The sequence below is a fragment of the Eschrichtius robustus genome, chromosome 10, assembly GCF_028021215.1.
Source record: "Eschrichtius robustus isolate mEscRob2 chromosome 10, mEscRob2.pri, whole genome shotgun sequence".
In the NCBI taxonomy this organism is placed as follows: domain Eukaryota; kingdom Metazoa; phylum Chordata; class Mammalia; order Artiodactyla; family Eschrichtiidae; genus Eschrichtius; species Eschrichtius robustus.
The window spans coordinates 39085844-39103460 of record NC_090833.1 but is presented as its reverse complement, the minus strand read 5'-3'; the positions used below and the strand labels follow the sequence as shown (position 1 = coordinate 39103460).

Sequence of the window (17617 nt, the reverse complement as noted above, 5' to 3'; positions counted from 1 at the left end):
ATCCAAAATATATTAAAGTGGTATTATTCATAGGAGACATTGAAGGATTGAACTTGGAGGGTGAAGGAGAGAAAGAGATCAAGACTGATGCCTAGGACTCTGGTTTGCGCAACTGGGTAGACAGTGCTAATGTTCACCGGGGTAGGGAATTCAAGAAGATGAGGTGTAGGAACATCAGGTAATGAACTCAATTTTGGACACATCCAGTTTGTGGTTCTTGTAGGCCATTCAAGTGGAGACTTTGAGCTGGATGTTCATATCTAGATTTTGAATTATGTCAAGAGATGAGGTTTCTCAAGACAGTCCTATTGAATGAAAATAGGTCCCATGAAAGACCAACATGTAAAGCTTGTTGGGGGAAAGAAAGAACAAGTTCCAAAGAGCTAGGAAGAATTATCTACTGGATCAAGACCAAGCTCTTAAATTATAACTTTTCTCTCTCGCTTTATCTCATGCCAATCCCCAGTTTAGAATTTATGTTCTATTAGTTCTTTTAGGTTCTATTCTATTAAGTTTTATTAGAACAAGTTGCTGGTGGTCCTTCATGGATACCCGAGTCTCTATTCCTTGGATATCTGTTTGCTGTTTGCTTTTAGCCTTTTCTTTCTCTACCTGGAATATCTGTTCCCTCTTCTTTATCTGGTTACAGCCTAATTAGCCTTCAAAAGTAATCTCAAGCTTGTCTGCTCTGGAAAGACTTAACTTGAGTCCCCTTGGTTGAACTAGATGCTCCCTCCCTCCTTCCTTCCCGTAGCTTTTGCGTGTATATTTATCCTAGCACTTACATGATATTGATATCATCTGTCTACCTAGCTTACCACAAAAATTGTTTCATTAGTTCAAGAATTGTATTGCAGGTTGGATTCCCCAGGAAGCAGATTCTGAGACAGACTTTAGTGTACAAGATGTTTATTCAGGAGTGCCCTTGGGATGAACACCTGTGGAAAGGAGAAGGCAGCAGGAGTGGGCCAAGGGAGAAATCGAGCCCTGTTGCAAACCCAGCTGCCTCATCCAACACCATAAAGAGGTCTGGAGCTGAGTGCCCTTTCAGAGTTGTTCTAAATTGGCATGGGATAGCCGGGCATCCCTTACCTGATTAATCATTTGGCATGGGCAATCCCAGGAAGGGGCATGACATTGGAAGAGGCAGCTCTGCAGCTGAAGCAATCCTTGCAGTGGTTGACAGCTGAAGGCCATCTGCTGACAGCACTTTCTGCAGCTGGGGCAGCACTTCATTTCCTGAAGGGGGATGGGGCAGTGCATTGCAAAATCTACCACACACCAGATATTTTTCTTTGCATTTCTGGGGCCTGCCATACTATGTGGCAGATGCAAACTGTGGGCTGGGACCGAGCAGTGGTTATCCTCCTCAGACAGGCTTGTGACCTCTAGTTCTCCAGACACACATTCTCCCTGCTCCCTAAAGCATGGAACCCTGCCTGCTGCATGTATTGACATTACCTATAGTCTTTTGAGTTTGCCACCCCTGTTAGTTACTAACAAATGTTTATCGAACTGAAGTCAATATCACTGAATTACACTTCTCAAGAACATTCATATATATTTATTTAATCCTTTAAAACAACCCTAAAAGTTAGATATAATGATCACCCCCATATTTATAGATGAGGAAACTGAATCCCAGAGTGGCTCAGTGATTTGCTCAAGGGTCTCTAGCTAGGAAGTGGCAGGATTATGACTTATATCAAGTGTTCTTATTTAGAACCTCATGCTCTTCCATTATGGCATCCGAAGGCCTTGGGGGTATTCCTGCTGGAAGACGATTGGGTGGGCCTAGGTCTTGATTAGGCTCGATAGGAAGAAAAAATATCTTAACAAAACCAAAAATATTCAGGGAGGAAGAAACTGGAAATTTTCTAAGCTGGCAGCAAGGACTGGAAAGGGAGACTATTCGTTTAGGACCTTCTTTTCTCAGATGGTTTCAAAGGAGTAAAAACAATTAGAGCTGCAAGGCAGAGTAGCAGACAAGACAAGGTTGATGAACAAAGGGGACAGCAATGTAGGAAGATAGCAACATTTCATACACAGCCACACACACAATGAAAATGTGTCAGCAATGCGAGGTCATTGTTAACTGCCAAGAATAAGTCTGAAATAGATTGCTAAATGAGAGACAGTATTGCCAAGGCTGAGTTGTTTGCCTGCCTCAAAAGGACAAATTCTGAGAGGTAGAATGAAAGAAAATTTATTCAGTTGACTATAAAATGGAAATATGATGGCTCCAGTGCTGGATATGGATTAGAACTTTTTTTCCATTACACTAAACTTGACTAATCAAAAGGCTTTGTAAATTACATTTCTCTTCTCTACATAATTTTTAATAAAGGATTTTTTTTCAAAAAGAAACACTTTTTTAAAAATTTTATTTTATTTTTTTTTTGCCATACCACGTGGCTTGCGGGATCTTAGTTTCCCAACCAGGGATTGAACCCAGGCCACAGCAGTGAAAGTACTGCGTCCTAACCACTGGACCACCAGGGAACTCCCAAGAAACGCTTTTTATTAAAAAGCTAGGAGATAAAATTCTTGTCTTCATCTCAAAATAACATTTTAATTTTAATTATTATAATTACATAATACTTGTTTCACACAAGAGAGACTTAAGGTATATGGATATAAAGATGAAGAATATAAAATACATAATTTTTATCACATTGTGTATTATCAAGTCTCAGAGATCACTTTTCTATTTTGTAACTTAGACTCACCCAGATTTTTCTCAGAGTTTGGAAACATTAGTGAAAACAGGATTGATAAAATTAGGGGTTTTGGTTGAGGAAAGCACAACTATTAAATGGAAAATTACCAATAGCAATTTCCTTAAGTTTCATTAGTTGAGGTAAATATATATGCTTATATCATCTTTTACCACAGTGTTTGTCTGTCTATCTATCTATCTATCTTTCTATTAATTTTTAGGGATCCATACTGTTATGGATTGAATTATGTCCCCTACAATTCATATGTTGAAGCCCTAACACCTCAATGTGACTATATTTGGAGATAGGACCCTTAAGGAATTTATTAAGGTTAAATGAGATCTTTAAGGTAGAGTTCTAATTTGAAAGCACTGGTAATCCTTATAAAAAGAGGCAGAGACAATAGAGATCTCTCTCTCCCTCTCCTCCTCCCCCCCATCTAGTATGCGCATGCACAAGCAGAGAAAAAGGCCATGTAGGACACAGCAAGAAAGTGGGCGTCTATAAGCCAGGACAAGAGGAATCAACAAACCCCCACTCTACTGGTGCCTTGATCTTGGGTGTCCAGCATCCAGAAGTTTGAGAAAATAAATTTCTGTTGTTTAAACTACCCAGTCTGTGGTTATATCAGCCTGAGCAGACATACATATATAGTAAAAGTAGGAAGACATGTATGGGAGTGATAAACACCAAATTTAATTTAGGGCTTAAATCTGGGGTCAAGGGAGAGGAATAAAATGGAAGATGGGTGCACATGGGATCCAAAACATTTCAAAGTTTTAAAAGTAAACATGGATCCAGTTATGGTGGAAATAACTGCCAAGGAACAGAATAAAGAAAAAAGAATGAAAAGAATTGAAGACAATCTCAGAGGCCTCTGGGAAAACACTAAATGCACCAACATTCAAATTATAGGAGTCCCAGAAGAAGAAGAGAAAAAGAAAGTGTCTGGGAAAATATTTGAAGAGATTACAGTGGAAGACTTCCCTAACATGGGAAAGGAAGTAGTCACCCAAGTCCAGGAAGCACAGAGAGTCCAATACAGGATAAACCCTAGGAAAAACACACTAAGGCTCATATTTATCAAACAAACAAAAATTAAATTCAAAGAAAAAATATTAAAAGCAACAAGGGAAAAGCAAAAAATAACATACAAAGGAATCCCCATAAGGTTATCAGCTGATTTTTCAGTGGAAACTCTGCAGGCCAGAAGGGAGTGGCAGGATATACTTAAAGTGATGAAAAAGAAAACCTATAACTAAGTTTACTCTACCCAGCAAGGATCTCATTCAGATTCGATGGAGAAGTCAAAAACTTTTCAGACAAACAAAAGCTAAGAGAATTCAGCACCACCAAACTAGCTTTACAACAAATGCTGAAGAAACTTCTCTAAGTGGAAACACAAGAGAAGAAAAAGACCCACAAAAACAAACCCCAAACAATTAAGAAAATGGTAATAGGAACATACATATTGATAATAACCTTGAATGTAAATGGATTAAATGCCCCAACCAAAAGACACAGGCTTGCTGAATGGATACAAAAACAAGACCCATATATATGCTGTCTACAAGAGACCCACTTCAGACCTAGGGACACATATAGACTGAAAGTGAAGGGATGGAAAAAGATACTCCCTGGAAATGGAAGTCAAAAGAAAGCTGGAGTAGCAATACTCATATAAGATAAAATAGACTTTAAGATAAAGACTGTTACAAGAGATAAGGAGGGACACTACCTCATGATCCAAGGATCAATCCAAGAAGAAGATATAACAATTCTAAATGTTTGTGCACCCAACATAGTAGCACCTCAATACATAAGGCAAATGCTAACAACCATGAAAGGAGAAATCGACAGTAACACAATAATAGTAGGGGACTTTAACACCCCACTTACACCAATGGACAGATCATCCAAACAGAAAATAAATAAGGAAACACAACCTTTAAATGACACAATAGACCAGATATATCTAATTGATATTTATAGAATATTCCACCCAAAAGTGGCAGAATACACTTGCTTTTCAAGTGCACATGGAACATTCTCCAGGATAGGTCACGTCTTGGGTCACAAATCAAGGCTCGGAAAATTTAAGAGAATTGAAATCATATCAAGCATCTTTTCTGACCACAACACTATGAGATTGGAAATCAACTACAGGAAAAAACCTGTAAAAAACACAAATACATGGAGGCTAAACAGTGCGCTACTAAATAACCAAGAGATCACTGAAGAAATCAAAGAAGAAATAAAAAAAATACATAGAAACAAATCACAACGAAAACACGACAACCCAAAACCTATGGGACGCAGCAAAAGCAGTTCTAAGAGGGAAGTTTATAGCAATTCAATCTCACCTCAAGAAACAAGAAAAATCTCAAATAAACAATCTAACCCTACACTTAAAACAACAAGAGAAAGAACAAAGAAAACCCAAAGTCAGTAGAAGGAAAGAAATCATAAATATCAGAGCAGAAATAAATGAAATAAAAATGAAGAAAATAATAGCAAAGATCAATAAAAGTAAAAGCTGGTTCTTTGAGAAGATAAACAAAATTGATAAACTCTTAGCCAGACTCATCAAGAAAAAAAGGGAGAGGATGCAAATCAATAAAATTAGAAATGAAAAAGGAGAAATCACAACTGACAGTGCAGAAATACAAAGGATTATAAGAGACTACTACAAACAACTATATGCCAATAAAATGGACAACCATGAAGAAATGGACAAATTCTCAGAAAGGTGCAATTTTCCAAGACTGAACCAGGAAGAATTAGAAAATAAAAACAGACCTATCACAAGTAATGATATTGAAACCGTAATTAAAAATCTTCCAACAAGCAAAAGTCCAGGACCAGGTGGCTTTACAGGTGAATTCTATCAAACATTTAGAGAAGAGCTAACACTGATCCTTCTCAAACTCTTCCAAAAAATTGCAGAGGGAGAAACCCTCCCAAATTCATTCTATGAAGCCACCATCACCCTGATTCCAAAACAAGAAAAAGGTATCACAAAAAAATTATAGACCAATATCACTGATGAACATAGATGCAAAAATCCTGAACAAAATACTAGCAAACAGAATCCAACAGCACATTAAAAGGATCATACATCATGATCAAGTGAGATTTATCTCAGGGATGCAAGGATTTTTCAATATATGCAAATTCATCACTGTGATACAGCACATTAACAAATTAAGGAATAATAACCATATGATCATCTCAATAGATGCAGAAAAAGCTTTTGACCAAATTCAACACCCATTTATGATAAAAACTCTCCAGAAAATGGGCATAGAGAGAACCGACTTCAACAAAATAAGGCCATATATGACAAACCCACAGCAAGCATCATACTCAGTGGTGAAAAACTGAAAGCATTTCCACTAGGATCAGGAACAGGACAAGGATGTCCACTCTCACCACTCTTATTCAACATAGTTTTGGAAGTCCTAGCCACAGCAATCAGAGAAGAAAAAGAAATAAAAGGAATACAAATTGGAAAGGAAAAAGTAAAACTGTCACTATTTGCCAATGACATGAAACTTTACATAGAAAATCCTAAAGATGCCACCAGAAAACTACTAGAAAAATCAGTGAATTTGGTAAGGTTGCAGGATACAAAATTAATGCACAGAAATCTCTGGTATTCCTATATACCAACAATGAAAAATCAGAAGGAGAAATTAAGGAAACACTCCCGTTTACCATTGCGACAAAAAGAATAAAATACCTAGGAATAAACCTGCCTAAGGAGGTGAAAGACTTGTACTCAGAAAGCTATAAAACACTGATGAAAAGGTGACATAAACAGATGGAGAAATATACCATATTCTTGGATTAGAAGAATCAATATTGTGAAAATGACTATACTACCCAAATTAATCTACAGATTCAATGCAATCCCTATCAAACTACCAACGGCATTCTTCACAGAATTAGAACAAAAAATCTTACAATTCGTATGGAAACACAAAAGACCCCAAATAGCCAAAGCAATCTTGAGAAAGAAAAACGGAGTTGGAAGAATCAGGCTCCCCAACTTCAAACTATACCACAAAGCTACAGTAATCAAGACAGTATGGTACTGGCAGAAAAACAGAAATATAGATCAATGGAACAGGATAGAAGGCCCAGAGATATACCCATGCACCTATGGGCACCTAATTTACGACAAAGGAGGCAAGAACATACAATGGAGAAAAGAGAGCCTTTTCAATAAGTGTTGCTGAGAAACCTGGACAGCTACATGTAAAAGAATGAAATTAGAACACTCCCTAACACCATACACAAAAATAAACTCCAAATGGATTAAAGACTTAAATGTATGACCAGACACTATAAAACTTTTAGAGGAATACATAGGAAAAACACTCTTTGACATAAACCACAGCAAGATCTTTTTTGACCCACCTCCTAGAGTAACAGAAATAAAAACAAAAATAAACAAATGTGACTTAATTAAACTTTAAAGCTCTTGCACAGCAAAGGAAACCATAAACAAGACAAAAAGAACCCTCAGAATGGGAGAAAATATTTGCAAATGAAACAATGGACAAAGGATTAATCTCCAAAATATACAAACAGGTCATGGAGCTCAATATCAAAAAAACAAACAATCCAATTAAAAAATGGGTGGAAGACCTAAATAGACATTTCACCAAGGAAGACATACAGATGGCCAACAGGCACATGAAAAGATGCTCAACATCACTAATTATTAGAGAAATGCAAATCAAAACTACAATGAGGTATCACCTCACACCGGTCAGAATGACCATTATCAAAAAAATCTAGAAACAATAAATGCTGGAAAACGTGTGGTGAAAAGGGAACCCTCCTGCATTGTTGGTGGGAATGTAAATTGATACAACCACTATGGAAAAGAGTATGGAGGTTTTTTCAAAAACTAAAAATAGAACTACCATATGTGCCAGCAATCCCACTACTGGGCATATACCCTGAAAAAAACCATAATTCAAAAAGAGACATGCACCACAGTGTTCTATTGCAGCACTGTTTACAATAGGTAGGACATGGAACCAACCTAAATGTCCATCGACAGATGAATGGATAAAGAAGATGTGGCACATATATACAATGGAATATTACTCAGCCATAAAAAGAAATGAAATTGAGTTACTTGTAGTGAGGTAGATGAACCTAGCGTCTGTCATACAGAGTGAAGTAACTCAGAAAGAGTAAAATACTGTATGCTAACGCATATATATGGAATCTAAAAAAAAAAAAAAAATGGTACTGATGAACCTAGATGCAGGGCAGAAATAAAGATGTAGACATAGAGAATGGACTATAGAATATAGACAAGTTTAAAACAAAGTAATGCAAGCATGTATACAGTATAAATACTAATAAAAAGAAAGCTGGAGTGGCTTTATTAATATCAGATCAAGGAAAAATACCAAGGACGTTATATACTGATAAGAAATGTCAGCTTGGCAAGAAGATATAACAATCCTAATAGTGTACACCTAAAAGCAGAGCTTCAAGATACACAATAAAACCTGATAAAATTGAGTGGAGAAATGTACAAATCTATTATACTTAGAGACCTCAAAATCCTCTCAGTAATCAATACAAGTAGACAGAAAACCAGCAAGTATATAAAAGATCTGAACAACACTATCAACTATTTGACTTTTGTAGAACTCTAAACACAACAACAGCCGAATACACATTCTTTTGAAGTGCACAAGGAACAGTCACCAAGATATACCATATCCTGGGCCATAAAACAAACCTGAACAATTTTAAAAGAATTGAGATCATATGAAGTATGTTTTCTGGTCATAGCAAAATTAAACTACAATTATAGAAAGATATATGGAAAACTCCAAATATTTAGAAACTAAAAATATACTTCTAAATAATTCATGGGTCAAAGAAACCTCCTAGGAAATTTTAAGATATTTTGAACTGAATGAAAGTTAACATATTAAAATCTGTGCAGCTAAAACAGTGCTTAGAGGAAAATTTATAGTGCTAAAAATGTTTACATTAGAAAAGAAGAAAGGCCTCAAATAAATAATCTATGTTTTCACTTTTTTTTTTTTAATTTATTTATTTATTTTTGGCTGTGTCGGGTCTTCATTGCTGCGCGCGGGCTTTCTCTAGTTGCGGTGAGCGGGGGCTACTCTTCGTTGCGGTGCGCAGGTGTCTCATTGCGGTGGCTTCTCTTGTTTTGGAGCACCAGCTCTAGGCACGCAGTCTTCAGTAGTTGTGGCACACGGGCTCAGTAGTTGTGTCTCACGGGCTCTAGAGTGCAGGCTCAGTAGTTGTGGCACATGGGCTTAGTTGCTCCACGGCATGTGGGATCTTCCCAGACCAGGGCTCGAACCCGTGTCTCCTGCATTGGCAGGCGGATTCTTAACCACCGCGCCACCAGGGAAGTCCCTATGTTTTCACTTTAAGAAACTAAAAAAAAAGGACAAACTAAACTCAAAGCTAGCAGAAAAAAGAAAATTACAAAGAACAGAAATCAATGAAATTGAAAACAAACATTAGAGAAAATTAATATAACTAAAATCTAGTTCTTTGAAATAATAATAATAAAAAAAGATAAACATCTGGCCAGATGACCAAGAAAAGGAAAGAGAGAGATGCCATAAATTTCCAATCTCAAGAACGAAAGAGAGGGTATCACTACAAACCCTAGAGATACTGAAAGTATAATAAGGGAATGCTATGAACAATTCTATGTCCATAAATATGACAACATAGATGAAATGTACCAATTCCTTGAAAGACAGAAATTACAAAATTCATGAAGAAATAAATTACATGAATAGTTTGATTTCTATGAGAGAAATTTAATTTGTAGTGACAGACTTTCTTAGAAAGAAAACTCCAGGCCCAAGTCATTTAACTGGTGAATCCTACCAAACATTTATGGAAGAAATTATAACAATTATATAAAACCTCTTCCAGAAAATAAAAGAGGGCAGGACACTTCCCAGCTCATTTTATGAAGCCAGAATTACCTGATACCAAAACAAAGACAATACAAGAAAACTATAGATCTTCATGAACATAGATGCTCCAATTCTCAACAAAATATTTGCAAATGGAATCCAGTCATATGTAAAAATGTAATACATTACAACAAAATAGGGTTTATCCTGGAATGCTAGGTTGTTTTAACAGTCAATTTATTATTGTAATTCACTACATTAACAGGCAAAAGAAGAAAAATCACTTGATTATTTTAATACTTGCAGAAAAAACTTTTGATATAAGTCAACATTTATTCATGATAAAATTATCAGTACTCTAGGAATAAAAGGGAACTTGTTTTACATGATTAAGGATATCTATAGAATCTTATAGCCAACATTATATTTAATGAGGTAAGGATGTCTGCCCTACCACTTCTACTCAACATTCATAATGGAACTCCTAGCCAGTGCAACAAGGCAAGAAAAAGAAAAGGCATTCAGAATGGAAAATAAAACTTTCTGGATGACTTTACTGCCTAAGAAGAAGGTCTCAAAGAATCTACAAAAATGCTCCTAGAACTTAAAAGTGAGTTTGGTAAGGTCTCAAGCTATGAGATTAAAATGCAAAAAGCAATTGTATTCCTATATAAAGGAATATCTTGTTTTATTGAACTTCACTTATTGTCCATCACAGATACTGCATTTTCTACAAATTGAAGGTTTGTGGCATCCCTGTGTTGAGCAAGTCTATCAATGCCATTTTTTGCTCACTTCATGTCTCTGTGTCACATTCTGGTAATTCTCACAACATGTCAAACTTTTTCATTATTATATTTGTTATGGTGATCTGTGATTAGTGATTTTTGATGTTACTATTAAGACTTGCTGAAGGCTTAAATGATGGTTAGCATTCTTTAGCACTAATGTATTTTTATTTATTTATTTTTAATTTTTCATTTATTTATTTTTGGCTGTGTTGGGTCTTCATTGCTGCTCACGGGCTTTCTCTAGTTGTGGCGAGCAGGGGCTATTCTTTGTCGCGGTGTGTGGGCTTCTCATTGCAGTGGCTTCTCTTGTTGTGGAGCATGGGCTCTAGGTGCGTGGGCTTCAGCAGTTGTGGTGCGTGGGCTTCGGTAGTTGTGGTGCAAGGGCTCAGTAGTTGTGGCTTGCGGGCTCTAGAGCACAGGCTCAGTAGTTGTGGCACGCAGGCTTAGTTGCTCCGCAGCATGTGGAATCTTCGTGGACCAGGACTAGAACCCGTGTCCCCTGCATTGGCAGGCAGATTCTTAACCACTGTGCCACCAGGGAAGCCCAGCACTAATGTATTTTAAAATTAAGGTATGTACTTGTTTTTTTAGACATAATGCTATTGCCAACCTAAGAGATTTCAGGATAGTGTAAACATAACTTTCATATGCACTGGGAATCAAAAAAATTATGTGACTCGCTTTATTGCGACATTTGGCTTGGTTGGTCTGGAACAAAACCCACAATATTGCTGAGGTATGCCTGTAATGACAATAAACAATTGGAAACCAAAATTGAAAATAAGTACCATTTACAATTGTGCCCCAAATCAATCAATAAATATTTGGGTATAAATTTATCAGGATCTGTATGCTTAAAACTATAAAACACTGATAAAATGAATAAAAAGAAGACTATTCATGGATTAGAAGACTCAGTATACTTAAGATGTCAATTCTCCTCTTTTTGATCTATGTATTTGGTCCAATTCCAATAAAAATCCTAGCAAGTATGTTTGCATTTATTGGCAAACTGATTTTTTTTTAAGTAAATAAAGCTCAAAAGCAGGTGTTCTCATCGGCGGCATCCAGTCCTTCCTGGGTCATTGTCCCCATCCCCACCCCACCCCCACCGTGACTGTCTCAGGCTACCTTGTCCCACGGTTCCATTCTGTCCCCTCTCCTGCAGTCCTAACACTGCAGGAGGACCTGGGGCTTTCACAGCTGTCAGTGTTGGTCCAGGGCCTTGACAATCAGGTGGTTCAGGCGGCTCACCACGGGTCCCGGGTCATCGTCGAGCCCCACTGTGATCATGGCGTTCTCGTAGATCTGATCCACCAGCAGCTGGGCCAGGTCAGGCTCGCTGTCTCTCAGCTGATTGAGCTTCTTGATGAGCGTGTGCCTGGGGTGGATCTCCAGCGTGGGCTGCAGCAGCTGAGCGCGCTCCTCCGGGGGCTCGGCCAGCTGCCGCATGCGCAGGAAGTGCCGGACGGCCCCCATCTTGGTCTGGATGAGGACCTGGCGGCTGTACAGCGAGATACTGGAGCCCGGCTCCCGGCTCACGTCAGACATGGTTGGTTTCGATTCCGGCGCGTAGAAGATGCTGCGGATGTTGAGAGGTGCGTCCGTCTTGTAGTGCAGGGTGGGGGCTTGTCATGGGCCTGAGCGATGTAGCGGTAGAATTCCTCATGCTGCGACTCGCCCACATCCTTGGGGTCCATCAGCCAGATGGCCTGCAGGGTATTAATGCGCCTTCCGTTCAGGTACAAGGGGAAGCTGACAAAGTTGCTGTACTTTGTCACCACATCTCCAACCCGAGCTTTGCTGGTGAACTCTCTGCTGTCTGCCGTGAGGTGGATGATGATTTTGGTCCCGGTTCTTACTCCTGAGGCTTCGGCGATTTCAAACACCCCAGAGCCCTCTGAAAGCCACTGGTACCCAGGGCTGCCCGCGTCCACCGAGCGAGAATAGACCTCGACTCTGTCAGCCACCATGAAGGCCGAGTAGAAACCCACTCCGAACTGGCCAATGATCTTGCTGCTGGCCCCCGCCTGACTCTGAGGCGCATCCAGAAAGGCCTTCCACCCCGACCTGGCAATCGTTCCCAGGTTGGACACCAGCTCCTCCTGTGTCATCCCGATGCCAGTGTCCTGGATCGTGATGGTGCCTTTCTCGGCGTCAGTCTGCAAGTGAATCTCCATTTCTGGCTGCGTCTGGCCTTCAGACACCAGCTTATGACGCAGCTTTACCGAGGCGTCACTAGCGTTGGAGATCAGCTCCCGTATAAACACCTCTTTTTCTGAGTACAAGGAACGGGCAACGATGTGCAGAAGCTTCTTTGTCTCAGCCTGGAGCTCACGTTTGGAAACGGAACCCTGCACGGTCTCCGAGCTGCCGCTGAGGGAGTGCGGAGGCTCCTCCTTCCGCTCCTCAGTAGCCTGGGAGCTGAACGGCCGTCCATCGTGGGAGCTTGAAGCCAGGCTTTGCCTGGGACTCCAGGACTGGGCTGGGGGCCTCCGAGGACACAGAACTGGTTGTCCTCCCCGGGCCGCCGCCAGTGCCGCGGCCCGCAGCCGGCAGCCCCACAGCAGCAGCGTCCACAGCTGGCGAGCCGTGTCTGCAAACTGATTTTTAAAATTTATATGGAAAGGCAAAGGTGCATATCCAATAAAATTTTGCAAATGAACAAAGTTGGGAGCCTCATACTACTTGATATCAATACTTACTGTAAAGCTACAGTTATTATGACAATGAGATACTGATGAAAATATAGACATTCAGATGAATGGAATGGAATAGAGACTTGAGAAATGAACTCACAGAATTGTGGTCAGTTGAGTTTTGAAAAAGATACAAAGGCAATTCCATGGAGAAAGGATAGTCTCTTCAAAAAAATGGTGCTGAGGGCTTCCCTGGTGGCGCAGTGGTTGAGAATCTGCCTGCCAATGCAGGGGACACGGGTTCGAGCCCTGATCTGGGAAGATCCCACATGCCGCAGAGCAGCTGGGCCCGTGAGCCACAACTACTGAGCCTGAGCGTCTGGAGCCTCTGCTCCGCAACAAGAGAGGCCGCGATAGTGAGAGGCCCGCGCACCGCGATGAAGAGTGGCCCCCACTCGCCGCAACTGGAGAAAGCCCTCACACAGAAACGAAGACCCAACACAGCCAAAAATAAAAATAATAAATAAATAATAAATTAAAAATTAAAAAAAAAAAAAATGGTGCTGAACACCCCAGTGTTCATTGCAGCACTATTTACAAGAGCCAGGACACAGAAGCAACCTAAATGTCCCTCAACAGAGGAATGGATAAAGAAGATGTGGTACATACATACAATGGAATATTATTCAGCCATAAGAAGGAACGAAATCATGCCATTTGCAGAGACGTGGATGGACCTAGAGACTGTCATACAGAGTGAAGTAAGTCAGAAAGAGAAAAACAAATATCGTATATTAATGCATATATGTGGAATCTAGAAAAATGTTATAGATGGACCTATTTGCAAAGCAGAAATAGAGACACAGACATAGAGAACAAATGTGTGGACACCAAGGGGGGAAAGGCGGGGTGGGATGAATTGGGAGATTGGGATTGACATATATACACTATTGATACTATGTATAAAATAGATAACTAATGAGAACCTACTGTATAGCACAGGGAACTCTACTAAGTGCTCTGTGGTGACCTAAATGGGAAGGAAATCCAAAATGTAGGGGATCTATGTATACGTATAGCTGATTCACTTTGCTGTACAGCAGAAACTAACACAACATTGTAAAGCAACTATACTCCAATAAAAAAAAATATGTAGAGACTGAAAAAATAAATGGTGCTGAACAACTGAACATCCATGTGCAAAAAAAAATGAACCTTGACCTGTACTTCACATTTTGTACACAATTAACTCAAAACGGGTAACAGAACTAAATGCAAAACATAAAGCTATAAGACTTTTAAAGAAAACCTGGGAAAAAATCTTTGTGGGCCTGAGTTAGGTAGAGAATTCTTAGATATAATAAAAGCAAGATTTATATGAGAAAAACTGATAAATTAAACTTACCACAGTTAAAGACAGACATTGTCAAAGTTACTGTTAAGAGAATGAAAAGACAAGTCACAGGTTGGGGGAAAATATTTGCAAATCATATGTTTGACAAAGGCCTTGTACTTAGAATATATAAAGAACTTTCCAAAGTCAACAATAAGAAAACAACAAACCAGTTCTCAAAAAAGCAAAAAATTTCAACAGATAACTTCGTCTAAGAAGACATATTGATGGCAAGTAAGTACATGGAAAGATTCTCAGCATCATTAGGCATTAGCCATTAGGGAAAGACAAATTAAAATCATGAGATAAACTACACACCTATTAGAATTACTAAAATTAAAGACAAACAACTGACAATACAAGGTCTTGATGAAGTTGTGGAGCAACTGAAACTCTCATACATAGCTATGAGAATGCAAAATGGTACAGCCACCCTGAAAAACAGCTTGGCAGTTTCTTATAAAATTAAACATACACTTACCATATGATCCATCTATCCCACTTCTGGGTTATTTACCCTAGAGAACTGAAGACTTAAATTCACACAAAAACCTGTAGCAGCTTTATTCAAACTTGCTCAGATCTGAAACAACCCAAATGTCCTTTAATGAGTGAATGGATAATCAAACTGTGGTACATCTGTGCAATGGAATACTACTCAGCATAAGAAGAATGAACTATTTGTTACATGCAACAACTTGGATGAATCTCAAAGTCATTCTGCTAAATGAAAGAAGCCAAATTCAAGTTACATATGATGCAACTCCATCTATATGTCATTCTGGATAAGCTGAAGCTACAGGGAGGGAGGAAAAAAAGCAGTGGTTTTCCATGCTTAGGGGTAGAATGGTTGACTACAGCACCCTGAAGAAATTGGGTGTGTGCGTGTGTGATATTATTCTCACTGGCCAAATATCCTGTGCGTTGAAGATTTACACACTATTCACTGAATGACCTATTCATTGAAGAAATGTTTAAACTTAAAATGATAATATTTACAGCGAAAATTATTCATTGGTTACCATGTGTCATGAATGACAATAAACATTTTACAGGTAGTCAAGCTTCTCAATTCCACCCCATGGAGTAAGGATGGCTAAATCGGCACGTGTTCTACTACTCCTCTTCCCATGCCCATGTTTGCCACTCCAGAATCCTTTCTAACATTGTGCTTAAGGCAGCCAAGAGCAATCACTCAGTGTAATAGTTTCCTAGAGCTGCCATAACAAAATACCACTGACTTCATGACTTAAGCAACAGAACTTTATTTCTCACAGTTCTGGAGAGTGCAAGTCCAAGATGAAGGCGTTGGCAGGTTTGGTTTCTTCTGAGACTTCTTGCTTTGGCTTGCATATGGCCAGCTTCTTGCTGTGTCCTCATGTGGCCTTTCATCTGTGCATGTACATCCCTGGTGCTTCTTTTGTGTGTTCAAATTTCCTCTTCATACAATGACACCAGTAAGATTGGATTAGGGTCTACCCTAATGGCCCCACTTTAGCTTAATCATCTCTTTAAAGACCCTATCTCCAAATAAAGTCACATTCTGAGGTACTGGGGGTTAGGCTTCAATATATGAATTTTGGAAGGACACAATTCAGCCTATTATACTCAGATATAATCTATTTGCAATCTCTGCCACATAGTATAAAGGCAATAATTTTACCCAGGAATAATTTAAAGTGAGTATAACTTGCTTTTATTTTTTTTTTAACTGAAAATGCTTGCCAACCCTGGGTCAGAGTACACTGCTTTGAGAATGAGAATTTATTGCATGATCCCATCTTTGAGCAGCCCTCTGAGCTCTTGGGGCAGTGTGCCTAGAGGTGCCCACTGTGAGCAACCCTCCCCTCAAAGGTACACGGAATCATCTAGAAATGGCTTCTCAGTCAAATCTGTGTCAAGACTTCACTGCCATGCCAGAGTCAACCAAAGCCTAGAGCCACGGTGGGGACTGTCCCAAAACACTGAGTCAGTGTCACTGAGGTCAGGAGTGTTCCTCCACCTCCTTAGGCTGGAGGGGAGCCAAGATTCTAAAACCTAAGGAATTTGAACCACAATGATTCTATCACATATTTGTGCACACTCGCACACAGGTTAGAAGAGTATTTCATAACAGTCTTCAGCTGTTGTCACTGGAGAGCAGTAGTGACCCTTTATCACTTAAGAAATTACCATACTCACAGATGAAAGCTAGGAACAGTCCCATTATTTTATATGTAAGGTCCAAGGAAATTACGTTGCAAAAAGTGATGAAGGGACAGTTAAGGGCTGCAGATGGGCATTTAGCAAAGAAACATGCATGTATTTCTAAAGGATTGGTAAGCTTTCTGGAATTATGCAACAGATATTGGCTCCAAACAATCCACTGGAAACAAAGCAGTGGCTACGTTCTAGCTACGTACTGTTACCTGTATTTCTAGGGGATGCCTGATATTCTTTAATTTGAGAGGCACATTTTAGCATTTCTGGAATTGGACTTTGATCTTGTAGTAAATATAAAATTTAATGGGGTCTTTCTCCTTTTCTTCATTCTCTTTCCTCTTCTCCTGTTTCCCCCTCTGGAAAACCCTTATTAAAGAGCTGGTGCATTTTACAGAAGATGGTGTCTTAGAATTGAGGTAATGTACTTCCAATTTGTTTTGAAGTCCAGGTTGAAGACTAATGTTTTAGTTTAGTTCTGCCCATTTGGTTCACAAAGTAGACTCTGATAATTTGCCCTCCAGGACTGGAAGGAACCCTAATGGGTCTGTGCTCTGACATGCTCTCAGATCTCAGCTCTTAGAGGGGCTCTTATCATAGGTGTGTCCTAATAAGGTCCTGGGAAGACTAAGTCTGCCAAAGGCCATGTGATGTGCTGGCAAATGCCAGGTTCCAGAAATGAACACAGTGACCTTGATGGTAATACAATGTAACATCTCTTTGCTTCAAGACTACACAAATTTATACAAATATTTATACAAATATATTTGTATAAATTTCAGAGAAAACCTCTGTTTTGCTAAGTAAGGTACATTAGCATATATATATGCGATTTCTAAGCATAGAAAGTAAAAGCTGCCACCTTGTTGTAAGTTAGAATAAAAGAACATTAAGTCACTGGAATATATTAAATAACTAATTACATCAAGAATAG

The 17617-nt window shown here is 39.2% G+C and overlaps 1 protein-coding gene and 1 long non-coding RNA gene across 2 annotated transcripts in view; one reads left to right on the top strand and one right to left on the bottom strand.

Moving 5' to 3' along the window:
• The window catches only part of LOC137770214 (uncharacterized), a 172506-nt gene that overhangs the window by 65067 nt on the left and 89822 nt on the right, over positions 1-17617 (top strand). The gene's annotated exons all lie outside the window — the stretch shown is intronic.
• LOC137770433 (heat shock protein 75 kDa, mitochondrial-like) overlaps positions 11659-17617 on the bottom strand; it is an 80382-nt gene continuing 74423 nt past the window's right edge. Inside the window, 2 exon segments of the mRNA XM_068553134.1 lie at positions 11659-12077; positions 12080-13055. Coding sequence (XP_068409235.1) covers positions 11659-12077; positions 12080-13055 — 1395 coding nt within the window.